Raw genomic sequence first — 26,739 nt, 5'->3', positions numbered from 1 at the left:
GGTGCTTGGGACAAATACATGCTGAATAATTCACCGAAGGATGGCATGAGAGATCTCTGCCAGGAGCCAGCAGGCATCGCCAGTGGGAAATGTGTGTCGGATCGTGCTTCGGAAGCTAGGTGTGCAGCCGGGGAGGAATGCCTGGGTACATTGGGAGTGGCAGGCTCTGTTCAGGTGTGTGTGGGGGGGAGTTTTGTGCTTCTCTCTTGGGCTGATCCCCAAGTACCGTGTCCCTCGGAATGGTCGCCACATCTCACGAAGTCCCCGGCTAATGGAGATTGTGAAACCGACAAGCGTGCGTGACGCTTACAGGAAGGCATGCGCAGGGGGAGAGCGGTTGGGTTTGAACAAAGATCAAAGGCCTGCTTTGCCATAGCTGAGCTTGCAAAGAAGCAGGCCGGGGCCTTCTAGGAAGCAAGCGGCGTGTTTGCCTCTGAACACAAGATCACAGCCACACAGGATGTAGATTGCGGTGAGGTATTTGGGGAAGCAGCCCTTAGCTAGACAGAATGACTCGGTGAATTGCCGAGGCCCTACCATGCCTCTTAGGCGTTTATTTCACAGGTAACCTTGTATATTCGGTTACTCCTCCGTGCTGCTAGTTGAAAGCTGCTCTTTGTTCAAGACACTGGTCTTTGCTTTCCCCACTAGCAGCTCCCAGGGCTGGGATTAAGCAGAGTGCTGTTCGGAAAGTGGGGGATGCCGGTCTTCGGAGAAACCACCCTGGCGATGCCTGGCCACCCTGGGAGCTGTGCAGGGGGGCTGGGGTGTGCACAGGAGGAGGGCCTGCTCATGGTGGAGTAGGGCAGCTGGCCCATGGCTCGCTCATGTTAAGGGCGGAGGATAGCAGGGGGCCTCCCAGCCCTGGGTATCCCAGGAGCGACGGGGAGGGCAGAATTTAGGAATTTGTCCTCACCCTTCTGTGATGCAGAGCCCGCTGCAGAGAGGGGCTGGATCTGCCCCGTGGAGGGTAGCAATGGGTCTGGATTAGGGGTGGGAAATGGGTTCGGTGTGGAGTTTGGGGCAACACTTTCAGGCTGTGTCTAGACTGGCAAGTTTTTCCGTAAAATCATCTGCATCTCATGTAAGATCGTCAGTGTTCTTGCGGAAATACCGTGCTGCTCTCGTTCAGGCAAAAGCCCTCTTGTGCAAAAGGGCCAGTGTAGACAGCACAGTAGTGTTTTGTGCAAAAAAGCCCCGATGGCTAAAATGGCGATCGGGGCTTTTTTGCGCAAAAGCGCATCTAGATTGGCCATGGACGCTTTTCTGCAAAAAGTGCTTTTGTGGAAAAGCGTCCTGCCAATCTAGACGCTCTGTTCCGAAAATGCTTTTAACAGAAAACTTTTCCGTTAAAAGTATTTCCGGAAAATCATGCCAGTCTAGACGTAGCCTCACTGTATTTCCATTCTGAAATGGTGCTTCGGGCTCTCCTGCAGGACCAGCCCTGGCTGGAAATCTCCCCACAGGGGCCAGCCGGCTCCTCTCTTAGCAAGGGGGAGCCGGGGGCCGTTGTACAACCATGATGCAGCGTGGCCTCTGACCGGGGCCTCGTCCACAGAGAACACTCCGAGAACGAGTCCCCCAAACTGCAGCTCCCACAAGGCCCCTGGGCTGGATACCTGGGGCTTGGGACGTACCTTCTGTGACCGGCCTTCATCTGGGTGCTGTAGCCTCCATCTTCTGGGGCGGTTTTAATCTCTGACTGTGCTGCAACAGGTGCCAGTGGTAAGGGCCGCTGAGTCCTGCTGCCGGTACCAGGACTGGGGCCCTGGGCCCGACCGGGAGGGACGTGGCTGGCGGGTGGAAGCAGAGCCACGTGCCTGCCCACGTGCCTGCCCACGTGGCCACGACAGAAGCAGCATCTAAGATCCAAGATGAGCCCAAGCGGATTCCCTGTTACTAACCTTTGCCCCGGGACGCTCTGTGTTCCACTGGGGGAGGGTCCCTCGCCAGCCAAGGGGTGGGGCTTTAGGAAACTTTCCGGCCAAGCTGTAACACAAGGGTCTCCAACCTTTTGGAGCATGAGATCACTGTTTGAATTTAGGTGTAATCCAAGATCTACCTCAAATATCAACACCCTGGCCCTGCCTCCTTCCCGCCCCTGCTCACTCCGGGTATGTCTATACTACCCTCCTAGTTCGAACTAGGAGGGTAATGTAGGCATACCGCACTTGCAAATGAAGCCCGGGATTTGAATTTCCCGGGCTTCATTTGCATAAGCGGGGAGCCGCCATTTTTAAAACCCCGCTGGTTCGAACCCCGTGCAGCGCGGCTACACGGGGCACGAACTAGTTAGTTCGAACTAGGCTTCCTAGTTCGAACTACCGTTACTCCTCATTTCACGAGGCCGGCTGCGGCAGCTGGCGCCCCAGGTGGAAGGCGCGATTGGCGCCCCCGCCTGCACGGCTGTCAATGGCCATGACATGAGCATTAAGACGGGTGGCTGCCGGAGTTTGTAAACATCTGGAATATTATTGAGCGTTCACAGGGGCCATGTGATGGATTCGTAAACAGCTGGAGGGTCCAGAGGGGCAGCGTGCAGGGGCACCCCCCTCCCCCGGGGCCTAATGCATGGTTCCACGGGCTCCGGTGGGGGGCAGGAGCCTGGGGGTTCCTAGCGGTGGTGAGGGGGGGTTGGCGCCCCCCACCAGGGCAGCCTGGATATTCCGGAGGGCTTTGCCGTCCTGCAGGAGGAAGGCAAGTTCTCCGGAAGGGGCCTGGGGCAGGCCGGTGACCATGACGACGTCCGTCCGCGTCGGGGGCGTGGCGGCAGGTGCCCCCTGGGCAGCCTGGCTGGCGTAGCTGAGAGCCAGCTGCTCCAGGCGCCGCTTCTTGAAGAAGGCCTGGGTGGTGGCGTGCAGTGGCTGCAGGAGCCGAGGCACCGGCTGGCCTGGATGCAGGAAGAAGTCGAAGCCGGAGCAGTCGGCCGGGCTGCCGGACGGCTGCGGGGACGCCTCCCCTTCCGCCGGCCAGGTGAACGGGAAGGGCAGGGTGAAGTCCTCAGTCAGCACCCGGATGGCGAAGTCGTCCTCCTTGCCAAATTCCTTGTAGGCCCGCTGGATGCTGTGGAAATGCACCTCCCACTTCTTGGGGTCTCCGTCGTAGATGTCTGGGAAGGCGCCCGGCATGGTCTGGACCAGCACGGAGGGGGAGGACACGGAGGCCTCCATCAGGCTGCAGCTTGGCAGAGCTGGCTGGGGGCAGATGGGCGGTGGGGGCAGCAGGAATTCTTGCTGGCTGCTCCCTTCTCTTCCTCCCTTGGGCTTGGTGGCGGCTGGGGCAGGCGCAGCTGGGTTCCCACCATAGCCTGCAAAACAAGGCGAGAGTCCCAGTACGGAGAAGCAGGGAACAGGCAGCGTTGTGTGGACTGGAGACCAGCATGGGGATGGGGGGATGGGGAGGAAGGCTGGAGAGACCCGCTAGGCTGGAGAGACAGCCGAAGAGAGACAGGATGGGGAGGTGGGTCGAGAGGCAGAGAAGCTCGTGGCTGGCGTGACCAGGGGGCGGTGTACCTCCGCTGAGAGGGGGAGAACCATCCGGCCTGCATGTGGTCCTACCCCGTCCTCTTCTCAGGCACCCCCAGAGAGGACGGGGTCCCTCCCACGCTCCCGGCCCGGGTTTGCCGGTCAGTACCTTGGCTCGGAGGCAAGTAAGTAAACTGGCCTGGGGCAGAGGAAGCCATTGGCCCCATGGGACAGCAGAACCCCCGGGGACTTGTTTACCGCGTCGCCTGGGCGATGCCGGGCTGCGTGGTGACGTCACACAGGAGAAAGGCGAGGCGCGCCCAGCAAGGGAAGGGCTGCCCCAGCTAAGGCACGACTTGCCCCCTCTTGCACCGCACCGGAGCTCTCTGCGGAGGGGCAGGCTTTTCCCAAAGGGCTGCCCAGAGTCCACCTCCGGGATGGGCAGGTGGCGCTTCGTAGGTAGGTGTCCCCGGGCAGGGGCAGCGAGAGTCCGGTGCACCGTCTCCCGCACGAGCGTTTCGCACGTGCCACCAGCCCGCCCGCAGACGTGGGAAGACTTCCCATCCCTTTTACACACCAGCTGTTTGGCGGTAACTCTGCTCCCGATACAGTCTCCCCACGTCGGAGCTTTCAGCGTAACAGGCACCCGGATGAAACCTCCCCCCCTCGGATCCTCCGTCTGACACGAGGTCTCGGTCTTCGTAACACGTGTCCCTTGGAGTCTCCGCTGCTTGGGAAGCGCGGCAGCCCCTGTCCAGACACCTGCCTGCAATGTGGCAGGACTCTCTGTCACGGCGCCTCCTGCTGGTCACTCAGGGAATCAGCTTTTCCACCCTGGAGCGCCCCCTTTGGGCCGGTGTCTCACCTACTGTTACTTTTTTCCCTCCATTTTGTGATAGAACCTGCGTCCCTCCCAGACGGTGACTGCCCTGACGCAGGGCCCCCAATCTCTGGGGTCCTCCCTCCCAGGGAGCCCCCAACCCTCTAGACCAGGGCAACTCAACTTTGGCATCCCCGGGGGCCACAATGATACTCCCAGCACATGCTGAGGGCTGCAACTTACATGTGGTTGCATAGACATGCAAATATATATGCAAATATATGCAAATAGCTTCTTGCACACTGACGGGCATGAATATGAAGATTAAGGCAAAACTACCCAACACACAGGCCCCGTTTAAGTCAGTTCTGCTGATATTAATAAAATGCAACGTTGACCCAATTTCCACCCATACGACGGCACTTTTAATGAGCAATGACAGTCCTACGAAAATGCATCTCAACAGGAGACCGTTCTATTGACGCCTTTTTTGTTTTGGCTCCCACCTGGGGGCTGCGTGTTGAGCCCCACGGAAACCCAAACTGCACCACAGGCCACAGACAAACAGGGCACAGGCCATGTGTTGAGTAGCCCTGCTCTAGAATCATAGACTCCCAGGGCGGGCAGAGACCTCTGGAGTCATCGAGTCCAGCCCCCTGCTCAAAACAAGGACCGACCCCAACTCCATCATCCCAGCCAGGGCTTGGTCCAGCCGGGACTTACACACCCCTAGGGATGGAGATTCCACCCTTCCCTAGGGAACCCAGCCCAGCGCTTCCCACCCGCCTAGGGAAATAGTTTGTCCTAATCTACAATCTAGACTTCCCCAACACCCACCTTGCCTCAGTGACCCCCACCTGTTGTCATCTAGCCCCGGCCTGGGGGCAAACAGGCATCTGACATGGCCCCTCGTTGACAAGGGGGGGTGACCCTGCTGTCTTCTCCTGCCCTGGCTGTGTCCCTTAATACCCTCAGGCCTTGCCTCGGGCCCTGCAGCCTCCCCAGGCCTGCTTTGTCTCAGGAAGGCCCCAGCGTCCCAGGTCCCTCCTGCTCCCCAGCTGGAGCAAGAGTGAATCAGTCTCCCCTGCCTTCCAGGGCTATGTCTACACTGGCGGGTTCTTGCACCAGAAATATGCAAATGAGGCTAAGCGTGGAATATTGCCGAACCTTTGCATACCTAACGGGCCGCCATTTTTTGCAGAAGAGGCTCTTGCGCCAGAAGGAGCTGTCTACACTGCCCCTTCTTGCGCACGAAAAATCCTCTTGCGCAATGTCGCTACGCTGATTATTTTCAGGAAAAACGGCACTGCGCAAGAGGGGTTTTCTTGTGCAAGAAGGAGCCGTGTTGCCAGCTCCTTCTGGCGTAAGAGCCTTTTCTGCAAAATGGTGGCTCATTAGGTATGCAAATGAGGCTCGGTGATATTCGCCGCTAAGCCTCATTTGCATATTTCTCGTGCAAGAAGCTGCAAGTGTAAACATAGCCCAGGTGTTCTACAGCCCTCAGCTGGGCCCTAATTGGCAGTATCTGCCTCAGCTGTGGGCTCCACGCTCCGCCCTCTCTTTTAACCCTTAAAGGGGCAGTGCGGGGCAGATGCCTTGTCAGCAAACCCAAGTCTAAGGACTGGGCATCCTATATCCCAGCTCAGGGATTCATCACAGGTGAGGAAGATGGTCCCAGCTTTGACTAGCTGGCATCTGACTTTCCCTGCTCGGTGAGATCCAGCAGGTAGGAATTATTAGGAAAGGGATAGAAAATAAGACCCAGAATATCTTACTGCCCCTGTATAAAACTATGGTACCGTACTCCCACATCTTGAATACTGTGTACAGATGTGGTCTCCTCACCTCAAAAAAGATATTTTGGCCTTGGAAAGGGTTCAGAAAAGGGCAACTAAAATGATTAGGGGTTTGGAACGGGTCCCATATGAGGAGAGGTTAAAGAGACTGGGACTTTTCAGTTTAGAAAAGAGGAGACTGAGGGGGGATATGATAGAGGTCTATAAAATCATGAGTGGTGTGGAGAGGGCTGATAAAGAAAAGTTATTTATTAGTTCCCATAACAGAAGAACTAGAGGACACCAAATGAAATTAATGGGTAGCAGGTTTAAAACTAATAAAAGGAAGTTCTTCACACAGCGTGTTGTCAACCTGTGGAACTTCTTGCCAGAGGAGGCTGTGAAGGCTAGGACTATAATAGAGTTTAAAGAGAAGCTGGATAAATTCATGGAGGTTAGGTCCATAAAAGGCTATTAGCCAGGGGATAAAATGGTGTCCTTGGCCTCTGTTTGTCAGAGGCTGGAGAAGGATGGCAGGAGACAAATCGCTTGATCATTGTCTTCAGTCCACCCTCTCTGGGGCACCTGGTGCTGGCCACTGTCGGCAGACAGGATACTGGGCTAGATGGACCTTTGGTCTGACCCAGTACAGCCGTTCTTATGTTCTTATGTAGGTATCCCTGTGGTGCCCTCAACAGGCGGGTGGTGGAAAGTGTCCCTGGTTTGTGTCTCTCCCGTTCCGCTCTCCTGCCGCCTGGGCCATTTGAGGCAAGTAAACCCGACCGCTAGCCAGCTCTGGTGCTTCTTTCTGTTCCCGCCGGCTGCGTGGCTCCAGGTGGCCCCGTTCCCTGGTGTGTAGGGAATCGCTAGCTCCCCAGATCCCTGCTTTCCTGAGTCTTGCTGTGCTGTCCCCGTTGGACACTGAAAATGCTGGCTCTTTCCGTACACACAGCCAGGTCTGACATTTGCCCGTCTCCTCCCCCTGATGGGGATGAGGGCCAGACGCCAAGAGGTGAATCAGAGGCGCTGTCGGCTTAGCTCATCCGGCAGCACCTTCCCAGCCGTGGGAACCGAATCGTGGGCATTAGCTCTTCCGGGCTGTGGCACTGGGGCCCGGCACTCACGGACGTGTGGCCTCCTCACAAGGCAGAGACCTACACGGCTGCTTTGCTGGCTGCCCTCCTCACACAAGCCCTCCGGCAGCCCACTTGCTGGTGAGAGACGCCATGTTCAGGGAAGCAAAAAGAGGTCTCAGTAAGAACATCAGAATAGCCAGACTGAGTCAGGCCAAAGGCCCATCTAGCCCAGTGTCCTGCCTTCTGACAGTGGCCAAGGCCCGGTGCCCCAGAGGGAATGAACAGAAAAAAGACTCATCAAGGGATCCCCCTGTCGCCCATTCCCAGCTTCTGGCAAACAGAGGCTAGGGACACCCTCCCTGCCCAGCCTGGCTAACAGCCATCAATGGACCTAACCTCCATGAATTTATCTGGTTCTTTTTTGAACTCTGTTAACATCCTGGCCTTCACAACATCCTCCAGCAAGGAGTTCCACAGGTTATCTGAAGACATACTGCCTTTGGTTTGTATTAAACCGGCTCGCTATTCATTTCCTGTGGTGGCTCCTGGTTCTTGTGTTCTGGGAAGGAGTCGATCCCTTTTCCTTAGTCACTATCTGCACATCAGCCATGGGTCTATAATCCCTTCCTAGGGGCTGTTTCTCTGTTGACGCTGTGGATCCTGAGTACAATCAGCCACGACTTGTGCAGCAGCCTAATTAGAGCTGGTCTCATAGTATCCCAATCCTGTTCTGTACCCAGCCGCAAGGGTTTCTGAGGCTAAGCCCTGAAATCCAGTGAGGCTGCCACCAGGAGGTCTGCGTTTGGTTTCTGGGGGCCTAGCACTTAATAGATTTTGAGCACAGAAAGTGCCATGTAGTCTGGCTTCATGCGTGGCCCGGGCCAAAGAGCCGCGCCGGACGCCTCTGCAGCAAGCCCACATCTTCGCTTTGGGCTGTTAAGTACCTTTTAGGAAGATGCGCAGCAGGTGTGAGGGAAGAGGAGAGGCTGCGAGTCAGGATGCCTGGTCCCGCGCTCGGTGCTGCACGGGGAGTTAAAGCCCTAACTCCTGGGACTCCTGGGTTCTCTCCCTGGCTCTGGGAGGGGCTCGGGGTGCACGGTTTAGAGCGGGGTGCGACTGAGCAGCCCGTGTGCTCGGGACATCTGCCTGCCTGTAACACACAGATGAGACTGTCAAACCCCATCCCCCCATACACACACTTTCCACCACGAACATCCCTTCCTTCTCTTTCGGAAACCCACAAGAACAGCTTCCTGCCCAGTGCAGAGTGAGGTCCTGCCGGCTGTCTGGATCCTGGCCCGAGAGGAGATTACCTCTTAGATTAACCTGAACCACAGCCCGGCAGCCCGCAGGTAAGAAGGGATCTAACCCCTCAACCCGGCCTCCGTGCATTGGAGGCTGGATCCGTAGGGAGCCCTCGCTGGTGGTGGACACGCAGCTGGCTGGTCACGTCTTGCCGACCCGTCGTATTCCTAGCTGCTCAGCCTGGGAGCAGGAGCCAGAGGCACATGGGCCGTTTGCTGCAAGACGTTTTGTTGGAACCCATGCTCCTGGGCGTTCTGAAGTCATGAATGGGAGAGCCAAGGACCAGACAATGGGGAGCCACAGGGCGGGGAGGGGGAGGGGCTGGGCGACTGGAAACGGGACGGGAGACGGGGGTCAGGTGAAGGAGGCCAGGTGGGGAGATGGGGGGCAGTGAAGGGGCAACCAGAAGGCAGGTGGGGGTCCAGCAAGAGGGGAGGCAACGTCTGGTGAGGGGTGGTGGGAGTAGGTGGGGCTAGGCAAGGGAAGGTGAGGGTGGGGACAGTGGTGGCTGGGTGGCTGGGAAGGAGAGAGAAGCCGGGTGTCATGCGACAATGGGAAAAACTATTTCACTAGGAGGGTGGTGAAGCACTGGAATGGGATACTGAGGGAAGCAGTGGAGTTTCCATCCCTAGAGATGTTTAAGTCTTGGCTTGACAAAGCCCTGGCTGGGTTGATTTAGTTGGGATTGGTCCTGCCTAGAGCAGGGGGCTGGACTTGATGACTCCTGAGGTCTCTTCTAGCTCTATGGTTTTATGATTCTATGAATGGCAATGCGAGTGGAGCTGGGAGGAGTTTTCACCTGGCGATGGCCAATGAGCCGGCAGGTCTCTCTTAAAACACTGCCCAGTCCATGGAAGAGGTTGAGAAGCCCTGGTCAGATCCACAGACTTGGGGTTTATTCGAACCTCGAGCTCCGCCGGGACCGCGGCTGTGGAGGGGAGTTTATACAAACATTTCCTCAGTCGGCTGAGAGGTGTTTATAAATCCTGTGGAGCAGGGGTCCCCAACGTGGTGTCCACGGGTGCCATGGCACCTGCTGGGGCATTCATGTGTGCCTGCCGAATCATCTGGGCCGGCCCCGGGCGTGTGGCACATGGGCAGCCCCTGCCCTGGGTGAACGGCACATGCGCGGTGTCAGCCCTGGGCGCAGGGCATGTGGGTGCTGGCACCGTGCATGCGCCGTGCGCCCAGGGCAAGGGCCACCCATGCGTCTATACGTCCATACGCCCCGCCCCTGGATGCCCGGCATGTGAGCGGCCCCGCCCCCAGGCGCCTGGCAGCCCCGAAAAGTTGGGGACCACTGGTGGACGCTCAGTGGCCTTCCCGGGGATGGTATGGAGTAAGATACACAGGGGGCTTATTTTGATGCATATTAGCAACTTGATTTGGGCAAAATCAAATATTTCCTCTCTCAGGAAAAGCTGTGGCTACGGAGAAGAATCCCAGTCTGAACCGAAACCAAATAACACCACTTTACTGGGAAAGAAAATTCGGACTAGTCCCTTCGTTTTAGGCCCTTTGGAATGTTTTGTTTCCATGTCGATCTTTGGAAACATTCACTTTTTTGTGCAACGTCATGAATTTCATTGTTAAGTAAAAATGCCGAAAAGCTTTGCTTTGTTTTCAAAAAGGAAATTGGATCAACATGGGCCTGTTTTTCTAGGTGATGTGATTTCAACGAAACCGCTATTTTTGCACAGAAAAGTCTTTGTGATTAAAAATGTCCAGGAAGTTCTGTTAGGTGGCACAGTCCATAAATGGGTCCACAAACTCTAAGGGTATGTCTACACTACCCCGCTAGTTCGAACTAGCGGGGTAATGTATGCATACCGCACTTGCTAATGAAGCCCGGGATTTGAATTTCCTGGGCTTCATTAGCATAAGCGGGGAGCCGCCATTTTTAAATCCCCGCTGCTTCGAACCCCGTGCAGCGCGGCTACACGGGGCTCGAACTAGGTAGTTCAGACTAGGTTCCTATTCCGAACTACCGTTACTCCTTGTGAAATGAGGTGTACCGGTAGTTCGGAATAGGCACCCTAGTCCGAACTACCTAGTTCGAGCCCCGTGTAGCCGCGCTGCACGGGGTTCGAAGCAGCGGGGATTTAAAAATGGTGGCTCCCCGCTTATGCTAATGAAGCCCGGGAAATTCAAATCCCGGGCTTCATTAGCAAGTGCGGTATGCATACATTACCCCGCTAGTTCGAACTAGCGGGGTAGTGTAGACATACCCTCGAGGAGACAGGCAATTTGCACTTTATTTGGCCATCTTAGCGCTTTCTAGAGCTTTTAACAGAACTCAGCTAGAGTGTGGGTGTGTAGCGGCTTCCTGCTTGAGACAGCGCCACCTGCCACCGAGTTGGGGAATTAGCACTGAGGGCAGGTGGCCGGATCCCCTTCAGGACACTGCCCTCCGGCAATGTCCACAACAGCCTGAGCTTTTCCCCCCCTTCCGGGGGCAGTTTATGCTAGGCCGGTCGGCCTTCAGGAGGCAGCTCCTCCACCTCCAGCACCGGGAGAGGCATGCCTGTCTCCCTGCGTTACCGCACCTTCAACTAGTCCGGGCGGGCAAGTCTCTTCCCGGCCTTCCTTCAGGTCGGGCCAAGAGGTAATTGTTCACGCGCCCGGCCTTGCTTCAGGTCCGGGCCGCAGAGAAATAAGCCCACCGCTTGTCAGTCTAGTATCATCCAGTTTGGGCAGGGCAACCCTTCTAGTCCTGTCCCTTTAAGAGTTCCTGCCCGATGCACGGACGGTAAATGGCGGCCAGGCCCTGACGCCAGGCGTGGCGGCGCCCAAACTCCCGTTTGTAGACGCTTCTCGGTCAGGAGTGGGCCCGGGAGGGCACCAGCAGCAGCAGCGGTGACGGGGGAGACTGCCACCCGGTTAGGGGGTGACGGGGGGGAGGGGCGCAGGCCCACCCACCTCACTGCACCCCGGCCCAGGGGCCCTGATGGCAGCCGTGCTGCCGCGCTGGCTCAGCAGGGTTCCGGCCCGTAACTTGCTGGCCGCGGGCGGCTCTCCGCCCGGACTACCCCCTGGGCCACTTCTCATCTCCCCCCTTCCCGGTACCTGTAGCTCCAGCAGGTCCGTCAAGGAGTCGAGGCCGGTGTTGTCCCAGCAGGGTCCAGGTGGCCCAATCCAGGGGTCAAGAGGTCGGAGCTTTGTAGCGTCCCGCGGGCTTGTCTGGCCCCGGCGTTCCAGTACCCATCAGGGTTCCAGCTGGTCCAGCAGCTCGGTCCCGTCCGCTGGGTCCGCGGGTGGTTCTTCTGGCGGGCCTGGCCAGGCCTCCGTAGCCCGGTCAGGGAAGCCCTGGCCGGCCTCCTGGAAGGTGGCTGAGGGTGGCCTAGCCCAGGTCTTAGCCTCCCCAGGCAGGAGCTCTGGACAGGCCTCCGTCTCCTTCAGAGGCTGGGCACTGACTGAGCTCCCTGGCAGCCTTCTTATAGTCCTAGCCCCGCCCTTTGACTTCCGGTCAGCTGATGGGGCGGGGCTAGGCTGGGCCCAAAATGGCTCCCGGAGGGGTTCCTCCACCTCCGGCTCAGTGGGGGACCACTCTACCCCACTACAGGGTGTTATTTACAATTTGCTCGCCAACCTCCAACCTTTTATGTAGGTGCTAGAACTAAGGGTGCTGGGGGGGCTGCACCCAGGCCTGCCAATGTGTGTGGGGGGAAGGGGCAGTAGCCTTGAGGCCCAGAGATGAGGCAGTGGCTGGAGACTTGGGCCCCTTTGAATTGCTGCTGGAGTGTGCTCAGCAGGGCTCTGAGGGCTGGGGGATGGGGGGCAGAGTGCCATGGTCTGGGCAGAGCTAAGGGCTGACTGCCCTTGGCCCTGCCCCTTCTGGGGGCGTGGAACTGCCCCACCCTCCTCCACACACTCACCTTGCCTCAGGCCCCGCAGTGGCTGTCAGCCCCATTGACTGCACCCCTGGCTTGAAGGGTTTTCCTCCATATTCAAGATTTACAGTTTGGGTCAATGGCTCTGAGCGCCCCCCACCCCGATATATCATTCCAGCACCCCCATCCATCTCTCCTGACCGAGTTAAGCTTTTCAGAAACATGATATTTGTTCTTTGTTTGGTCCGTACAAGGGCTGCACTGCCTGAGCCTACCCCTAGATGGCAGCCTTCGGAGCAGAGGACATGATGCACCTGGTCTTCCTGATGGTCTATGGCCTGGCCTTCCTCCTGGGTGTGGTGGGAAACGGCTGCATCATCTTCCTCACTGGCTTCCAGGGGAAGAAGACAGTCCCTGATCTGTGGTTCCTCAACTTGGCCATTGCTGACTTCATCTTCTCCTCCTTCCTCCCCTTCCGAGTTCTGCCCAGAGCACTGGACTCGCAGTGGCCCTTGGGCAACTTTCTGCGCAAGTTGACCATTATCGTCACCTCACTCAACATGTTCGCGAAGGTTTTCCTGCTCACTCTCATGAACGCCGAGCACTGTATCTCCGTGGCCTGCCCCGGGCGGCCCTGGGCCCGCAGCTCACCCCACCTGGCTTCCGTCGCCATACTGGTCGTGTGGCTCCTGGCCCTTGCGTTCAGCTTGCGGTACCAGGATCTGTGGGAGTCCATGAGCTCATCTTCAGCCTGGAAAGTCGCCTCTGGCGGGCTGCACCACGTCCCCGAGAGCCTCCCGCTGACAGAAAGGTCGATGGGCAGCGCGGCGACCCACTTCCTGGCTGGGTTCCTCATCCCATTAGCCTTGGTTGTCACTTGCTACGTTCTTCTAGCTGCCACGCTGAGGAGAAGCCATTTCAGTCCGTCTGAGAAGCCCCACTCGGTCCTCCTTGTCTTGATGCTGGCCTTTTTCCTCTGCTGGCTCCCGTACCACATCTTCAATTTCCTGCAGGTCTCAGGGGACGCGCTGCCGGCGGAGATTAAAACATCCCTGGACATCGGCATCCTCTTTGCTTATGGCGTGCTCTGTTTGAGCAGCTGCTTCACTCCCCTCGCTGTCCTTTCCATGGGCCTGCCCATCCCAGCCTGCGGGCGAAATGGGGGGGGGGACCCTGTCACAGTGCAGTTCACCTGGGACCAAAGCCAGGTGAATGTCACATAAAAAAGCCATATGTAGGCCTGCAGGGGTTACATTTGTATTCCTCTAGGCCAGGGGTGGCCAAGCTGCAGCTTGCGAGCCGCATGTGGCTCTTCTCCCCCAAAAGTGCAGCTCACGAAGCCACTCCTGCCCCTCCCAAACGGCCCCTACCCCCTGCCCCCGGCTCCTCCCAGCCCCCGGCTCCCCTGTGCTCACCGGAGTGGAGATTCAAAATGACGCCCAAGATGGCGGCCATTGATGGGAGCCTGATATGGCCAAAAACCCTAAGCTTGTTTCCTAAAGGGGCAGCCTCCCTTTTTTTTCCCCTTGATAATTCCGGCGCGGCTCTTCTGCCGCTATTTCTGCTCTCTTTGTTAAATGGGGTGGCCACCCCTGCTCTAGGCCAGCCATGAGCCCTGCTGGTGAAAATACCAGGTGTTCTTTATCAGACGGCTTTCATCAGCTGCAACTCCCTATGCTTGCTAGCTGAGAGCTGAGTATAGGATAAATAACATGACCTCAGTTCTGAGCCCCAAGAGAACACTGAGAGTGGCATTGGGCCAACTCGCACACACTCAGTCAACAGCTAAAGTATAATATCACTGGGAGTCCCACCCCTTTGTGAGTCTCACCAGGGACCTAGACCTTGAAGGGTGCCCCGGGTCCCCCGCAGCTGGAGCCACATCCACTGTGGCCGGGTGTGAGATGACCGGAATGGGACTCCCCGGAGACTGAAGGGGTGTAAGCATTTCCAAGTGCCTGTTACACTTTTATGCATTGCTCTGCCTGTGCTTATTGGCGTATTGCTTTGCAGTAGCTGTGTAACCTTCTCGCAGTATTATGCCTGTAATAGTAGTGATGTAGTAGATTAATAAAAGCAACTATTTATCCCTAATCGACTCTGTCTTGAAGTGAATCCACAACCCTGTTGGCCCGTGCCCCAGAGAGAAAAGTTCCGAAGGGGGAGCTGGGATCCATTCACAAACCAAATGCTAGCGCAGGCTTATGGACTTCCTTAGGAGCCTTGTGTCCCTCTCCAGCAGGGGTCTCAAACTCAATCTACCTTGGGCCAGAGTCAGTCCTCTAATCCTCCTAGCAAGCCGGCGGGTCTCCCCCTCGCTCCTGGCAGGGCCCTAATCCTCCTAGTGAGCCAGAAGGCACCCCCTCTGGTAGGGCCCCAGGTGGGCAGGCGGTGGTGTCTCTACACGTTTCCTTCCCACCAGATTTAGAACCCAACAAGGGCCCCCCACTGCCAGCCCTGGAAATTCAGTAGGGCTAGAGCGGCTTCCTGCTGCTAGCCCCATGCGGCTGCCAGCACGTCCCTGTGGCCCAGGGAGGAGTGTGCAGACCCTACCCATCCAGAGCTGTCAGCTGTGACACTGTTCACTCCCTTTGTGAAACTGATTAGCGATCGGGGCTGCCGCCCCCCTGGTTGGATCACAAGCCGCCTGAGGATAAGTGGGGCTTTTGCTCCCCTGGAAAGCCCCAGCCATTAGAATGAAGCCAGATCTGGGCACTTCACGACCGGAGGCCTCCTGCACCGTTATCAGCTGCAATCGCTGCAGCTCTGGAGCTTCTGCTGGTTTGTGGTTCAGGGTATTCGAAGAGACACCTCCTGGCTGCCTTTTGTTTTCTGTTTTCAGGCAGAGACTTTAGATCTCGTGGTGTGTGGAGAAAATCTAGAACACGCCCCGAGTTCAGCCTGAGACCTCAAGCCCCCGATGGCAAATACAAGCCCCCAGGAGTGTTGTTAGCTGGGATTTCAAGATGCCCTTCCCCTGTGGAGGATTATGCTCTTGCTCTAGACTGGGATTTTCAGTCCTACTGAAGGAGGCTAGGGACCCAGCTCCTGTCACTCCTTTAGGGTTCTTTGCCAGTAACGACCCCAGTGCTTTCAGAGAAAGAGATTCTGGATCTCACGGAAGAGAGAGAGATACCGTCCAGACATATGGAGGTGGGGTGCTGAGGCTGAGATGCCAGTGGAAGCGGCTGATGCTCAAAAGAATTTATAACAAATGAAGCCGTCTCTGGTTTTTGTGCCATAATCTGTGTCCCTTGCAGCAACACTGATGTGTAGTTTCTGGGCTATTTTAAGGGAGTGGTTTGTGGTCTGATGTTCAGGCCAAAAGAGTGAAACTGTAGGAGAAAGCAAGGCCGCCTCTAGGCACCAGCAAATCAAGCACGTGCTTGGGGCGGCACATTTCCAGGGGCAGCGTTTCCAGGTAAGCAGCTGCCCCCGACAATGCCCAGCTCCGCCCTGCCAATTTTAAAGGCAGAGCTTGGCTCTGGCTGCGTGTCCCCGGGAGTTGGCTACGGAGCGTGTTGTGGCCAGGCTCTGCCCCACCCTGCCGGCTCCAGTACTGCTGCAGCCCCAGCCCCCTTCGCCAGCAAGAGACCTCTCCCTGCCGACTGCCCGGCTCGCTGTGCCCGCCCCGCTCCATGCCCCTCTGGCACGCTCTGCCAGCTCCCCACACTGCCCCTGTACTCCGCCCCCTAGTCCCCTGCACCCTGGACCTCCTGCCCTCCCTGTTCCCTGCGACTCTCTGGCTCTGCGCCCCCTCTGCACCCCACAGCCACTTTTCCCTGTGCCCCTCTTGGTCTGTGCCCCCCACTGTCCCTGGACCCCGTTCCCTCTGCCCCTCCCGTTCCCCACATCCCATTTCCCATGCCTCCTCTGCACCCTGCTCCCCCGATCCCTGTGTCCCTCTGGCTGTGTGCCTCCCGTTCCCCGTGCCACCCCTGTAGCCCCCCACTGTTCCCTGCACCCCTCTGGCTGTGTGCCATCCCTGCACCCTGCTCCCTCTGTGGGTTGGGAGTGAGGGGTGCTTGTCCATGGGGCGGGGCTGGACAGGCCAGGGAAAAGGCTGTTGTGATCCAGCAGCGTGTGAAAGGGGAGGGGGAGTTTACTTGAAGCACCTTGGCTTTTATGGAAAAAAACATTAAAATTCTATTTGCTATTTATAGGGCTAAAATGCCGGGACAAAAATGAAAACAAAATAAAAAATTGCAAAGTGAAAACATGTAAAAGCCAACAAAAAAGGGGGGGGGGATTTTTTGCTTGGGGCGGCAAAAAACCTAGAGCCGGCCCTGGTAGAAAGGGACCATTTTATGGAGTGCGGGGAAGCATCTCCAGACAGTTGGGAATTATGTGCTAGAACATCTACCCTGAAAGGAAAACTTGCCGCATGTTCTCCCGTCACAGCCCTGGTAATGTGGCAAATACTCTTCTCTCCTTTTCAGGGAGGCAGCCGCTCCATTGCTCATTTTTACCACAGTTAGAATCATAGAATCATAGGACTGGAAGGGACCTCAAGAGGTCATCGAGTCCAGCCCCCCGCCCTCAAGGCAGGACCAAGCTCCACCTACACCATCCCTGACAGATGTCTATCTAACCTGTTCTTAAATATCTCCAGAGAGGGAGATTCCACCACCTCCCTTGGCAATTTATTCCAATATTTGACCACCCTGACAGTTAGGAATTTTTTCCTAATGTCCAATCTAAACCTCCCCTGCTGCACTTTAAGCCCATTACTCCTTGTCCTGTCCTCAGAAACCAAGAGGAACAAATTTTCTCCTTCCTCCTTGTGACACCCTTTTAGATATTTGAAAACCGCTATCATGTCCCCCCTTGTTGCTTTCTGGGTTCCCCCACGGAGGGAGAGGGAGCAATACTGGAGAACATCCCTTCCCACCATAGAACAGTCATTGCTTACAAAGAGCGGGGAATTCACTAATGAAAGTGGCAGACTCTGCATCTACCGTGGTACAAATCCTATCCCAGCCTGGAAGGAAACGTAACTTACTAAAAACTAAGAAACAGCTTTTTGTGCATTTCTATTTATTTTATTTGAAGATTTGCAAAGCTCTCACCTCCCCCAGGCAGGCGTGGGACAGAGCTCAGTGTCCCTCCACCCTGTGTTACATCAAAAAGCAGCACAAATCAATGACCATCCCAGGAATTAGCCAGAGGCCCTATCGGTCGGATTGACGTTTTCATTCAGCGTGTGATTGGTGGAAAGTTGTCCGGCAGCAGCATGGGAAGGGGAATGGCAAGTAACGTGCTCGAAGTCAGCCAGGCCGGTTTCGTCAGCATTGGATGGTTAACTCCAAATTCTTAGTGCTGGGGAGAGACGACAAACAGTCATTATAGCCCCAGTAACCCACGGGGAGCAGACAAGAGCTCTCCCCCCACTCCCAGATATCATTAGTCCTTTCCTGCCCAGATACAGCTGTGCGTAGCCCGTGGCCCACTTACACTAGTGTGCGTTGCACAGCAGTGCCCTTTGCAAATGGTGACTGATGGCACTGGATGGGCCAGAGAGGGAGGAGAGGGTCGGGGGAGTTTTGGGAGGGCTGGAACTGAGGCCGAGGGGTTATTTTAGAAAAACTGAAACTGTCTTTGGGGATGTGAGCGGGCACTAGGATTCACGCAGTGGTTCCCACACGTCTCAGATCCCTGCCGCTTGTCAGCACTCCCTGTGAGAGAGTATTCTGAGTGCCACGGGGCTGCTGTTTCGATGAGACAGCATCGCACTTCCCAGCATTACAGCCAGTGGAGGATGGGGTGACCGGGTGACGGCAGAAGAACTTTGCTGCTTGAAGGGGGCAGGCCAGTGCTGCGGAGAGGAGCCCTCTGTCCCTCTGTCTCCTGCTCGGTGGTGCATGAAGCTCATGGGGATGTGGGAACAGAGCTCAGCACAGCAGTGACATGGATGCTTTCTCCCCCTCAGTGCTGGCTTTAGGGATACAGCGACTTGGGGTCATTGGAGAGAACTGACTTTAATTGCAGATCCCAGGGACCCCCCCTTCCTTCAGCCTGATCCCCGCACCCTGTTGGAGAGATGCTGAGAAATGCAGGAGGAGGTACTGTCTTTTCTGTCCAACAGTCAGCTCCCTTTGGCCAGAGCAGGCCACCCTGTTTCCAACACCCACAGCAAGTCAGGTTCCTCCACATGGGCTCTTTGGAGAATGGAACCCCGGGATCTCGGCGTCTGAAAGCAGGACGCTCAGCTGCCTGAATTGAAAGGCAATGGCTGCGAGGTCAGAGGCCCCAGAAACACCACCCAGGGCCTGGCCCGTAACATGGACAGACAGAAACACCGGATTGGCCTGGATGACCGTTCTCTCCCTGCCCCCTCATGGCACAGATTTCGTGAACTGTTTGAGGAACTTGCCGGCAAAGCCCTTGAGAAGGGCCGAATAAGATGTAATGACTTGGATCTAAACAGTCAGTGGTGTTCTCACCGGATCCTTTCATGTTTGTTCTATCCCTTGTGTCTAACCTGAGCGCGGGATCAATGGGAGTAACAGAAATAAATTTTGTCGTTCATTCCCATAGGCTACTGAGGATGCCACTAAGGGACTTAGAAGTCCAAGTCCCATATTCAACGTTGAGGTGAGCCGTGTGGAGCCTAAGTCCAGGGATATGAGGAGCTTAAGTTTATCTCACATCTCTAAAAGCAGCTTGTGAGCTTAAAACATGTAAGTGCTGGAGAGGACTTTACGTCCTTTACAAATCATGGGGTAAATGCAGGGACGGCTGGTTGAAATTCTCTGTTTTATGCAGGTCAGACAAACTGACCAGAATGGTCCCTTCTGTCCTTAGAAAGTAAGGGCATGTCTACACTGCATTCCTCCTTCGAGAGAGGAATGCAAATGCAGACAAATGAAATTGCAAATGAAGTGAGGATTTGAATTTCCCATGCGTCATTTGCATAATGGCAGCCAGTCGCTTTTCCGAAATAGCATATTTCAAGAAAAAAAGTAGAGTTATTTTGAAAAGAAACCCTTCCTTCGAAATAACCCTTACCCCTTAAAAAATGAGGTTTAAGGGTTATTTCGAAGGAAGGTTTCTTTTAGAAATAACCCTGCGTGGACCATATTTTTTTCCTCGAAATATGGTATTTTGGAAAAGCAGCCGGCCGCCATTATGCAAATGAAGCACAGGAAATTCAAATCTGTGCTTCATTTGCAATTTTGTTTGTCTGCATTTGCATTCCTCTCTCGAAGGAGGAATGCAATGTAGACATATCCTATGAACCATGAATTGTGCTAGTGCTGTTCTCTGCTGTTAACATAAATGTGAGCCTGGTTCTTACCAGCTTCTCTCTGACTGCCAGACAAGCAGGAAAACAACACCTCAGATGCTGACAGGTAACGGTTTGTTTCTGCTCACTGGTTGTTACGCTGTGGCATGGACTAAAAGCGGCAGGTGAGACAAAGAGCTTCATGCCATACTCGGTGGGGGGCATGTCTGGGTTGAGGCTGCTGTGCAGCAGCTAGGGGGGGGGGGGGCACTTTTCTCCTTCACTGATTTGCACCATAAACTGTACTAATGGTGCCTCCTTCAACTCAAAGGGCTCCAGTCTCAGTTCCCACGGTGAGAGCAGACAAGAGACCACAGAAGCTTCTGAAAGAGAGAACCGGAGATACTCACCGCAGATCATTTCCCTGATTAGCCCTTTAAGAAAAAAACAAAGAAGAAAGTTATTGGTTCCACTGAAGTCCTGTGCCATTGCAAGGAGGGTGGTTAGCTCCTCCCAGGACAGAAGCAACTGAGTTGCTTGTGCCTTGAGAAATATTTGTTACTGTCCCAAAGTTCCTACAGACTCTAGTGTAGCCCCGGGTGTTTGGTACCTTTTGAAATCAAACCCCAGACATCTGTGCTTGAAGCCCACAAATGTGAAATCCTGAAATGAGGGACCACTTTTCCTCTTGGTGACTTAAATGTGTGAGGGAAACGGCACTGTGGGCTCTTGACAGTCAGGGAGGGCCTCTCTCTTTCTCCAGCACACAAATTTCTTAGAGATATGGGCTGAAGCTGCTCTTAATTTATTAGAACACAATATTAGATGTAAAGAATATTTTGAATAGGCGAGGAGAACCCTGGATCCAACGCAGACAACCCGAACTCAGACACAGGGGATGCAAAGATACTGTCCTTGAACAGTTCCCCTTTGGGAAGAACAGGAAAGATCTCATTTCTGAGAGAAAATCATCAGTATTATAGACTTGGCTGGAACTTTTGGGCAGGGACAGAGACAAAGAAGAGTGGCAGCAATAGATTGTTACTGTCTACCAGGCTATGCAGCAAATTCTAAAACTCCACATTTTGAAAGAAGAGAACCAATGTACTGGTCTGATTTCCAATCATGAGGCATATGAGGACTACTTTTAGCTGAATGTCACCCATTGTTGTTCTATCCCCAAATATTTTATGGGAGTGAAACTGATTTACTTCTCAGATCTCCAATCTGCTCCCTTATACAGATGAGATCACGTTTGTGACACTGTTGTGTCCTGTCTGAGGTGTGGAGATTCACAGGATTGCCAGGGATGCAAAACACACATTAGATGTTACTGCATCTGGGAAGTGGTTGTGATAAGCAGCGATCACAGGCACGCAATGTCCTGCCTACTTGTGTAATGGGAGAATTGAAACAGCAAAGAACAATTGTATGAATTCCTCAGCATCTCTGATGAGTGAGGAGTTTTGTGCTTTGCCTCGCTCTTTCCTTGTGTTTCTTGGCTATTCCAGCAGAACACTGGGCTCAGGGTCCAGGCTAGCAAAGGGGTACTAAGGTAATATAAACAGTAAAGTAATGTTGAGTACTCACCTGAAGGCCACCTGGGAGCTGCTGGAAGGAAATAGAGCAGGATCAAGAAAGTCAGTTCTGATATCAATTCAGTGTAGTTGATTCCTCACCATGACAATGGCAACCGCTTTACTAGCTGGCTCTGCACTGAGAACACGTTACCAGTACAGGTCTACCAGTGTATTAGTGTGCTGTAACCAGTATAGCATGTGACACTGTTGTATCCTGTCTGAGGTGTGGAGATTCACAGGATTGCCAGGGATGCAAAACACACATTAGGTGTTACTGCATCTGGGAAGTGGTCCTGATAAGCAGCAATCACAGGCACTCAATGTCCTGCCTACTTGTGTAATGGGAGAATTGAAAGGGCAGAGAACAATTGCTCAGCATCCCTGGCGAGTGAGGAGTTTTGTGCTTTGACTCGCTCTTTCCTCGTGTTTCTTGGCTAATACAGCAGAACATTGGGCTCAGGGTCCAGGCTAGCAAAGGGATACTAAGGTAATATAAACAGTAAAGTAATTTTGAGTACTTACCGGAAGGCCACCTGGGAGCTTCTGGAAGGAAATAGAGCAGGATCAAGTAAGTCAGTTCTCTGATATCAATTCAACATAGTTGATTGCTCACCATGACAATGGCAACAGCTTTACCAGCCGGCTCTGTGCTAGGAGCGCTTTAGCAGCACAGTTCTACCAGCGCACTAGCGTACTTTACAAGTATAGCATATTACAGTCTGCCAGCAAAGTGTCCACTTTATAGCCTCTGTCCACAGAGTTTCTAGAGTAGATGTGGCGTATGCAGACAGAAGGGCTTTTTCCGATATAATAACATCACCTCCCTGATTGATGTTCACTAAGCCAACCGTCACGCTTGTGTGTTTGGGCAAAGTTTGTAAAAAAAGCTGTTTCGGTATTTTTTCCAAAAAGGGATTTAAGAAATCAAATAACAAAATCGAAAATATTTGGGGTTTCATTTTCATTTTTTCCATTTAAGAATGAGAGAAAATGGAAGAAACTCTTCTATTAAAATATGTGTTTGTTTTGGAAAAAAACATTCTCTCATAAAATGACAAACTTCCAGCGGTTCTACATTATTCCGGTTGCAAAAATGTCCGAGCATACTGCTTGTTGTTTTGAAAATTAACTACATTTGTTAGTAGCATGAAAGTGCAACTTACAAATGTAGCTATATTTGTAAGAACTGCACTCGGTAACTAAGCAATAGAAAACATTAGTGCCTGCAAGTACACTCAGTCCTACTCAATCCGAATTTTAAGAGTCTGCAGTGTCTTCCCAAAGATGAGTGAAATGGGATGCGGTGTATGTTGTCAGAAGTGTTAAAAAAGAAAAATTGTCATATAGAAGGTACCGACCCACCGAAAATGAAAATTAACTGTCTCTTGGTGCAATCTGAGTCAGATGATGAGAATGAACGTGTGTCGATCTGCACAGCATTAGATCATTATTAGGCAAAACCTGTCATCAGCATGGAAGCTAGTCCTCAGGAATGATTGTATAAAACAATCACACTGGAAAGTGGTTCAGAGTATCCACCCCAAGAACACCCTGAAGGGGAAGCAAGGCTTCCTGTAAGAATATGGCAAGAGGAGGATGAAGAAACGCCCTTCTCCAGTATCACATCAATGTAGCTGATTCCTCCCAGTGGAAATGGCAAAGGCTTTATCAACCTGTTCTACACTAAAAACACTAGGCCAGCACAGTTCTACCAGGAGACTACTGTGCTTTTTATGGTATATCGAGCAGAACCAGAGATCAGCATGGAAGCATGGCCTTGGAACGGTTATGTGCAACAGCTGGAAAGCACCGTAATTCTGAATATTTACCGGAAGAACATTTTCTACTGGAACTGCGTCCTTCTGCATGGAAACAGAGCAGGAGAAAGAAATTCAGTTCTTGGATATCATTTCAATGTACTTAGCTGTTCCCAAAGAATATGGCAATAGCTTTTTACAGGTGAGTTCTGCACTCAGAGTGCTGTGCCAGTACAATCCCACCACTATAGCACATTCTCTGCTGCAGGGGATATGAGGCCATGTCTATGCTACAGAGCCTGTGCCTACATAGCTGCTAGCGTAGATGCTGTGTATGCAGACTTAAGGATTTGTTCCGAAATACCACCACCACCTCTCTGACTGACATTCAGGAAGGTGACAGACTTGCTCTTGCATCGATCTAGGTCATGATAAGCAGCAATCACAGGCATGCAATGTCCTGACTACTTGTGTAATGGGAGAATTGAAACAGCAGAGAACAATTGTATGAATTCAACAGCATCTCTGACGAATGAGCAGTTTTGTGCTTTGCCTCACTCTTTCCTTGTGTTTCTTGGCTTTTCCATCTGAACACCAGGCTCAGGATCCAAGCTAACTAAGGGGTTTTAAGATAATATAAACAGTTGGCCAACAAAGTAATTTTGAGTATTCACCAGAAGGCCACCGATTAATGAACCCGAGAGCTCCTGGAAGGAAATAGAGCAGAATCAAGAAACTCAGTTCTCTGATATCAATTCAGTGTAGTTGATTCCTCAGCATGACAATGGCAACAGCTTTACCATCCGTCTCTGCACTGGAAACACTTTACTAGTACAGCTCTACCAGTGTACTAGTGTGCTTTAATCACTATAGCATATGGCACACTTCCACCAATATGAGGCTGTGTCTACATGGCACAGCTTCTGTCCACCGAGCTCCTAAAGTAGATGTGACATATGCAGACAGAACGGCTTGTTCTGGCATAATAACACCATCTCGTCGATTGATGGTTATTAAGCCAACCGTCACCCTGGTGTGTTTGGGGGAAATTTAAAAAAAATCTGTTTCAATATTCTGTCAAAAAAATCAAATAACAAATAAAAAACATTTTTTGGTTTCATTTTCTTTCTTTCCATTTAAGAATGTGAGAAAAGAGCAGAAAATGTTCTATTAAAATATTTGTTTTTTTTGTAAAAAATATTTTCTCATAAATTGACAAACTTCCAGTGGTTCTACATTATTCTGGTTGCAAAAATGACCGAGCATCCTGCTTGTTGTTTTGAAAATTAACCAGATTTGTATGTAACGTGAAAGTGCAAATTACAAATGTAGCTATATTTGCAAGACCTGCACTCAGTAACAAAGCAATAGAAAACATTAGGGCCTGCAGTTACACGCAGTCCTACTTCTTGTTCAGCCAATCGCTAAGGAAAAGAAGCTTGTTTAGTGGAAATAATGCTGCCCACTTCTTATTTACAGTGGGACCTGTCAGTGTCACCAGGCTCAGATATTCACATGGCACTTTTGGAACTGGATTGGCAAAGTATTTACATGCCAGATATCTTCAACATTCATCGGCCCCTTTACCCTTCTGCCTCTGCTCCAAACACAATATTTCATGCTGATGATGTTTGTTCAAAAAAAAGTGTCAATTAAATTTGTGACTGAACACCTTAGGGGAGAAAAGTATGTTTCCTGATCTGTGTTAACTCACATCCTGCCATTTGTTTCATGTTCTAGCAGTCTTGGAGGATGGCCCAACATATATTGCTCATTTTGAGAACACTTTCACCGCAGATTTGACAAAAAGGCAAAGAAGCCACCAATGTGAGATTGCTAAATATCGCTCCAGCACTCAATCCGAGTTTTAAGAGTCTGCAATGTCTTCCCAAAGCTGAATGAAATGAGAGGCGGTGTATGTTGTCAGAAGTCTTAAAAGAAACATTGTCATACAGAAGCTACACACCCACCAAAAATGAAAATTAACTGTCTCTTGGTGGAATCTGAGTCAGATGATGAGAATGAACGTGTGTCGATCCGCACAGCATTAGATCATTATTAGGACCAGCATGGAAGCTCGTCCTTAGGAGTGATTGTATAGAACAATCAGACTAGAAAGTGGTTTGGAGTATTCACCCCAGAACACCCTGAAGGGGATGCAAGGCTTCCTGTACGAACATGGCAAGAGGAGGATCAAGAAACTCTCTTCTCCCCTATCATATCAGTGAAGCTGATTCCTGACAATGGAAATGGCAAAGGCTTTCTCAGCCTGTTCTACATTAGTAACACTTGGCCAGTACAATTCCACCAGGACACTACTGTGCTCTACGGTATAAGAAACAGAACCAGTCATCAAGCAAAACCAGAGATCAGCATGGAAGTATGGCCTTGGAACGGTTCTGTGCAACAGCTGGAACGCACCGTAATTCTGAGTACTCACCTCAAGAAGACTTCCTGCTGGATTCACGTCACTCTGTACGGAAACAGAGCAGGAGAAAGAAATTCAGTTCTCCGATATCACTTACGTACTTGGTTCTTCGCAAAGAAAATACACAAAAGGGGCAAAACACTGCTACCCTTTGGCAGAGTTAGCTGCGAATTTTCTGAGGGTGCAACCCATTCCCTCAGCCAGGTCATTAATAAAGATGTTGAACAAAACATTTACAATATCCCCTGAAAGTGAGAACAGGAGTCAAGATAAGATCTTTGCATATGACGTTCATGGTATTTACATGCCAGGTTTGGTAAACATTCTTCTGCCTGTTCAAGCTTTTCCACCAACAGTCCAGAGGACATGCTGACGATATTAGATGTAAAGAATATTTTGAATAGGAGAGGAGAACCCTGGATCCGCCTTCCCGCTCACATAGGCAACATGAACTCAGACACAGGGGATGCCCAGATACTGTCCTTGAACAGTTCCCATTTGGGCAGAACAGGAATTGTCTCATTTCTGAGAGAAAATCATCAGTAGAATAGACAGTATGTTCCTCCTGCCATTGCTGCCATTTTTACCAGTCCCACTTGGATGGGACTTTTGGGCAGGGACAGAGACAAAGAAGAATGGCAGCAATAGATTGTTACTGTCTACCAGGCTATGCAGCAAGTGCTGATACTCCACATTTTGAAAGAAGAGAACCAATGTACTGGTCTGATTTCCCATCATGAGGCCTATGAGGACTAGTTTAGCTGAATGTCACCCATTGTTGTTCTATCCCCACATATTTTATGGGAGTGAAACCGATTTACTTCTCAGATCTCCAATCTGCTCCCTTATACAGATGAGGTCACGTATGTGACACTGTTGTGTCCTGTCTGAGGTGTGGAGATTCACAGGATTGCCAGGGATGCACAACACGCATAAGGTGTTACTGCACCTGGGAAGTGGTCATGATAACCAACGATCACAGGCATGCAGTGTCCTGCCTACTTGTGTAATGGGAGAATTGAAAGGGCAGAGAACAATTGTATTAACTCATCAGCACACCTGATGAGTGAGGAGTTTTTTGCTTTGACTTGCTCTTTCCTTGTGTTTCTTGGCTAATCCAGCAGAACACTGGGCTAAGGGTCCAGACTAGCAAAGGGGTACTAAGGTAATATAAACAGTAAAGTAATGTTGAGTACTTACCAGAAGGCCACTCGGGAGCCCCTGGAAGGAAATAGAGCAAGATCAATGAAATCAGTTCTCTAATATTAATTCAACATAGTTGATTCCTCACCATGACAATGGCAACAGCTTTTCCAGCCGGCTCTGCACTAGGAGCTCTTTAGCAGTACAGTTCTACCAGCGCACTAGCGTGCTTTAACCAGTATAGCATATTCCAGTCCGCCAGCAAAGTGTCCACTACACAGCCTCTGTCCACAGAGTTTCTAGAGTAGATGTGGCGTATGCAGACAGAAGGGCACT

At 52.6% G+C, this 26,739-nt stretch overlaps 2 protein-coding genes and 1 long non-coding RNA gene across 3 annotated transcripts; 1 reads left to right on the top strand and 2 right to left on the bottom strand.

Annotated features, from left to right (window-relative positions):
* Window positions 1-2,452: 2,452 nt before the first annotated feature.
* On the bottom strand, window positions 2,453-3,762 carry C22H8orf90 (chromosome 22 C8orf90 homolog). The gene is made up of 2 exons (XM_075907671.2): window positions 3,634-3,762; window positions 2,453-3,307 (listed from the first exon to the last, which is right to left on the bottom strand). Exons 1-2 carry the CDS (start codon window positions 3,689-3,691, stop codon window positions 2,565-2,567), a joined length of 801 nt encoding a protein of 266 aa, XP_075763786.2. The 5' UTR covers window positions 3,692-3,762; the 3' UTR covers window positions 2,453-2,564.
* An 8,773-nt stretch (window positions 3,763-12,535) lies between these two features.
* On the top strand, window positions 12,536-13,804 carry LOC102461094 (chemerin-like receptor 1). The gene has a single exon (XM_006129867.3). The coding sequence runs from the start codon at window positions 12,552-12,554 to the stop codon at window positions 13,491-13,493; it is 942 nt and encodes a 313-aa protein (XP_006129929.3). The 5' UTR covers window positions 12,536-12,551; the 3' UTR covers window positions 13,494-13,804.
* Window positions 13,805-17,226: 3,422 nt separating this feature from the next.
* Window positions 17,227-25,394, bottom strand: LOC149521857 (uncharacterized). The gene is made up of 6 exons (XR_016347728.1): window positions 25,273-25,394; window positions 22,905-22,937; window positions 21,598-21,618; window positions 21,086-21,106; window positions 19,906-19,929; window positions 17,227-17,589 (listed from the first exon to the last, which is right to left on the bottom strand). It is a non-coding gene; the product is annotated as an uncharacterized LOC149521857 (long non-coding RNA).
* Window positions 25,395-26,739: the final 1,345 nt, after the last annotated feature.

The sequence above is a fragment of the Pelodiscus sinensis genome, chromosome 22 (assembly GCF_052426305.1).
Source record: "Pelodiscus sinensis isolate ZL-2025 chromosome 22, ASM5242630v1, whole genome shotgun sequence".
Taxonomy (NCBI): Eukaryota; Metazoa; Chordata; order Testudines; family Trionychidae; genus Pelodiscus; species Pelodiscus sinensis.
This window is presented reverse-complemented; position numbering and strand designations above follow the sequence as displayed.

Coding starts and splice junctions, on each gene's coding strand:
- C22H8orf90 (XM_075907671.2), bottom strand. CDS start 3,691: ATGGGGCCAATGGCTTCCTCTGCCCCAGGCCAGTTTACTTACTTGCCT. Junction 3,308..3,633: donor TTACTTGCCTCCGAGCCAAG/GTACTGACCGGC, acceptor CTTGTTTTGCAG/GCTATGGTGGGAACCCAGCT.
- LOC102461094 (XM_006129867.3), top strand. CDS start 12,552: ATGGCAGCCTTCGGAGCAGAGGACATGATGCACCTGGTCTTCCTGATG.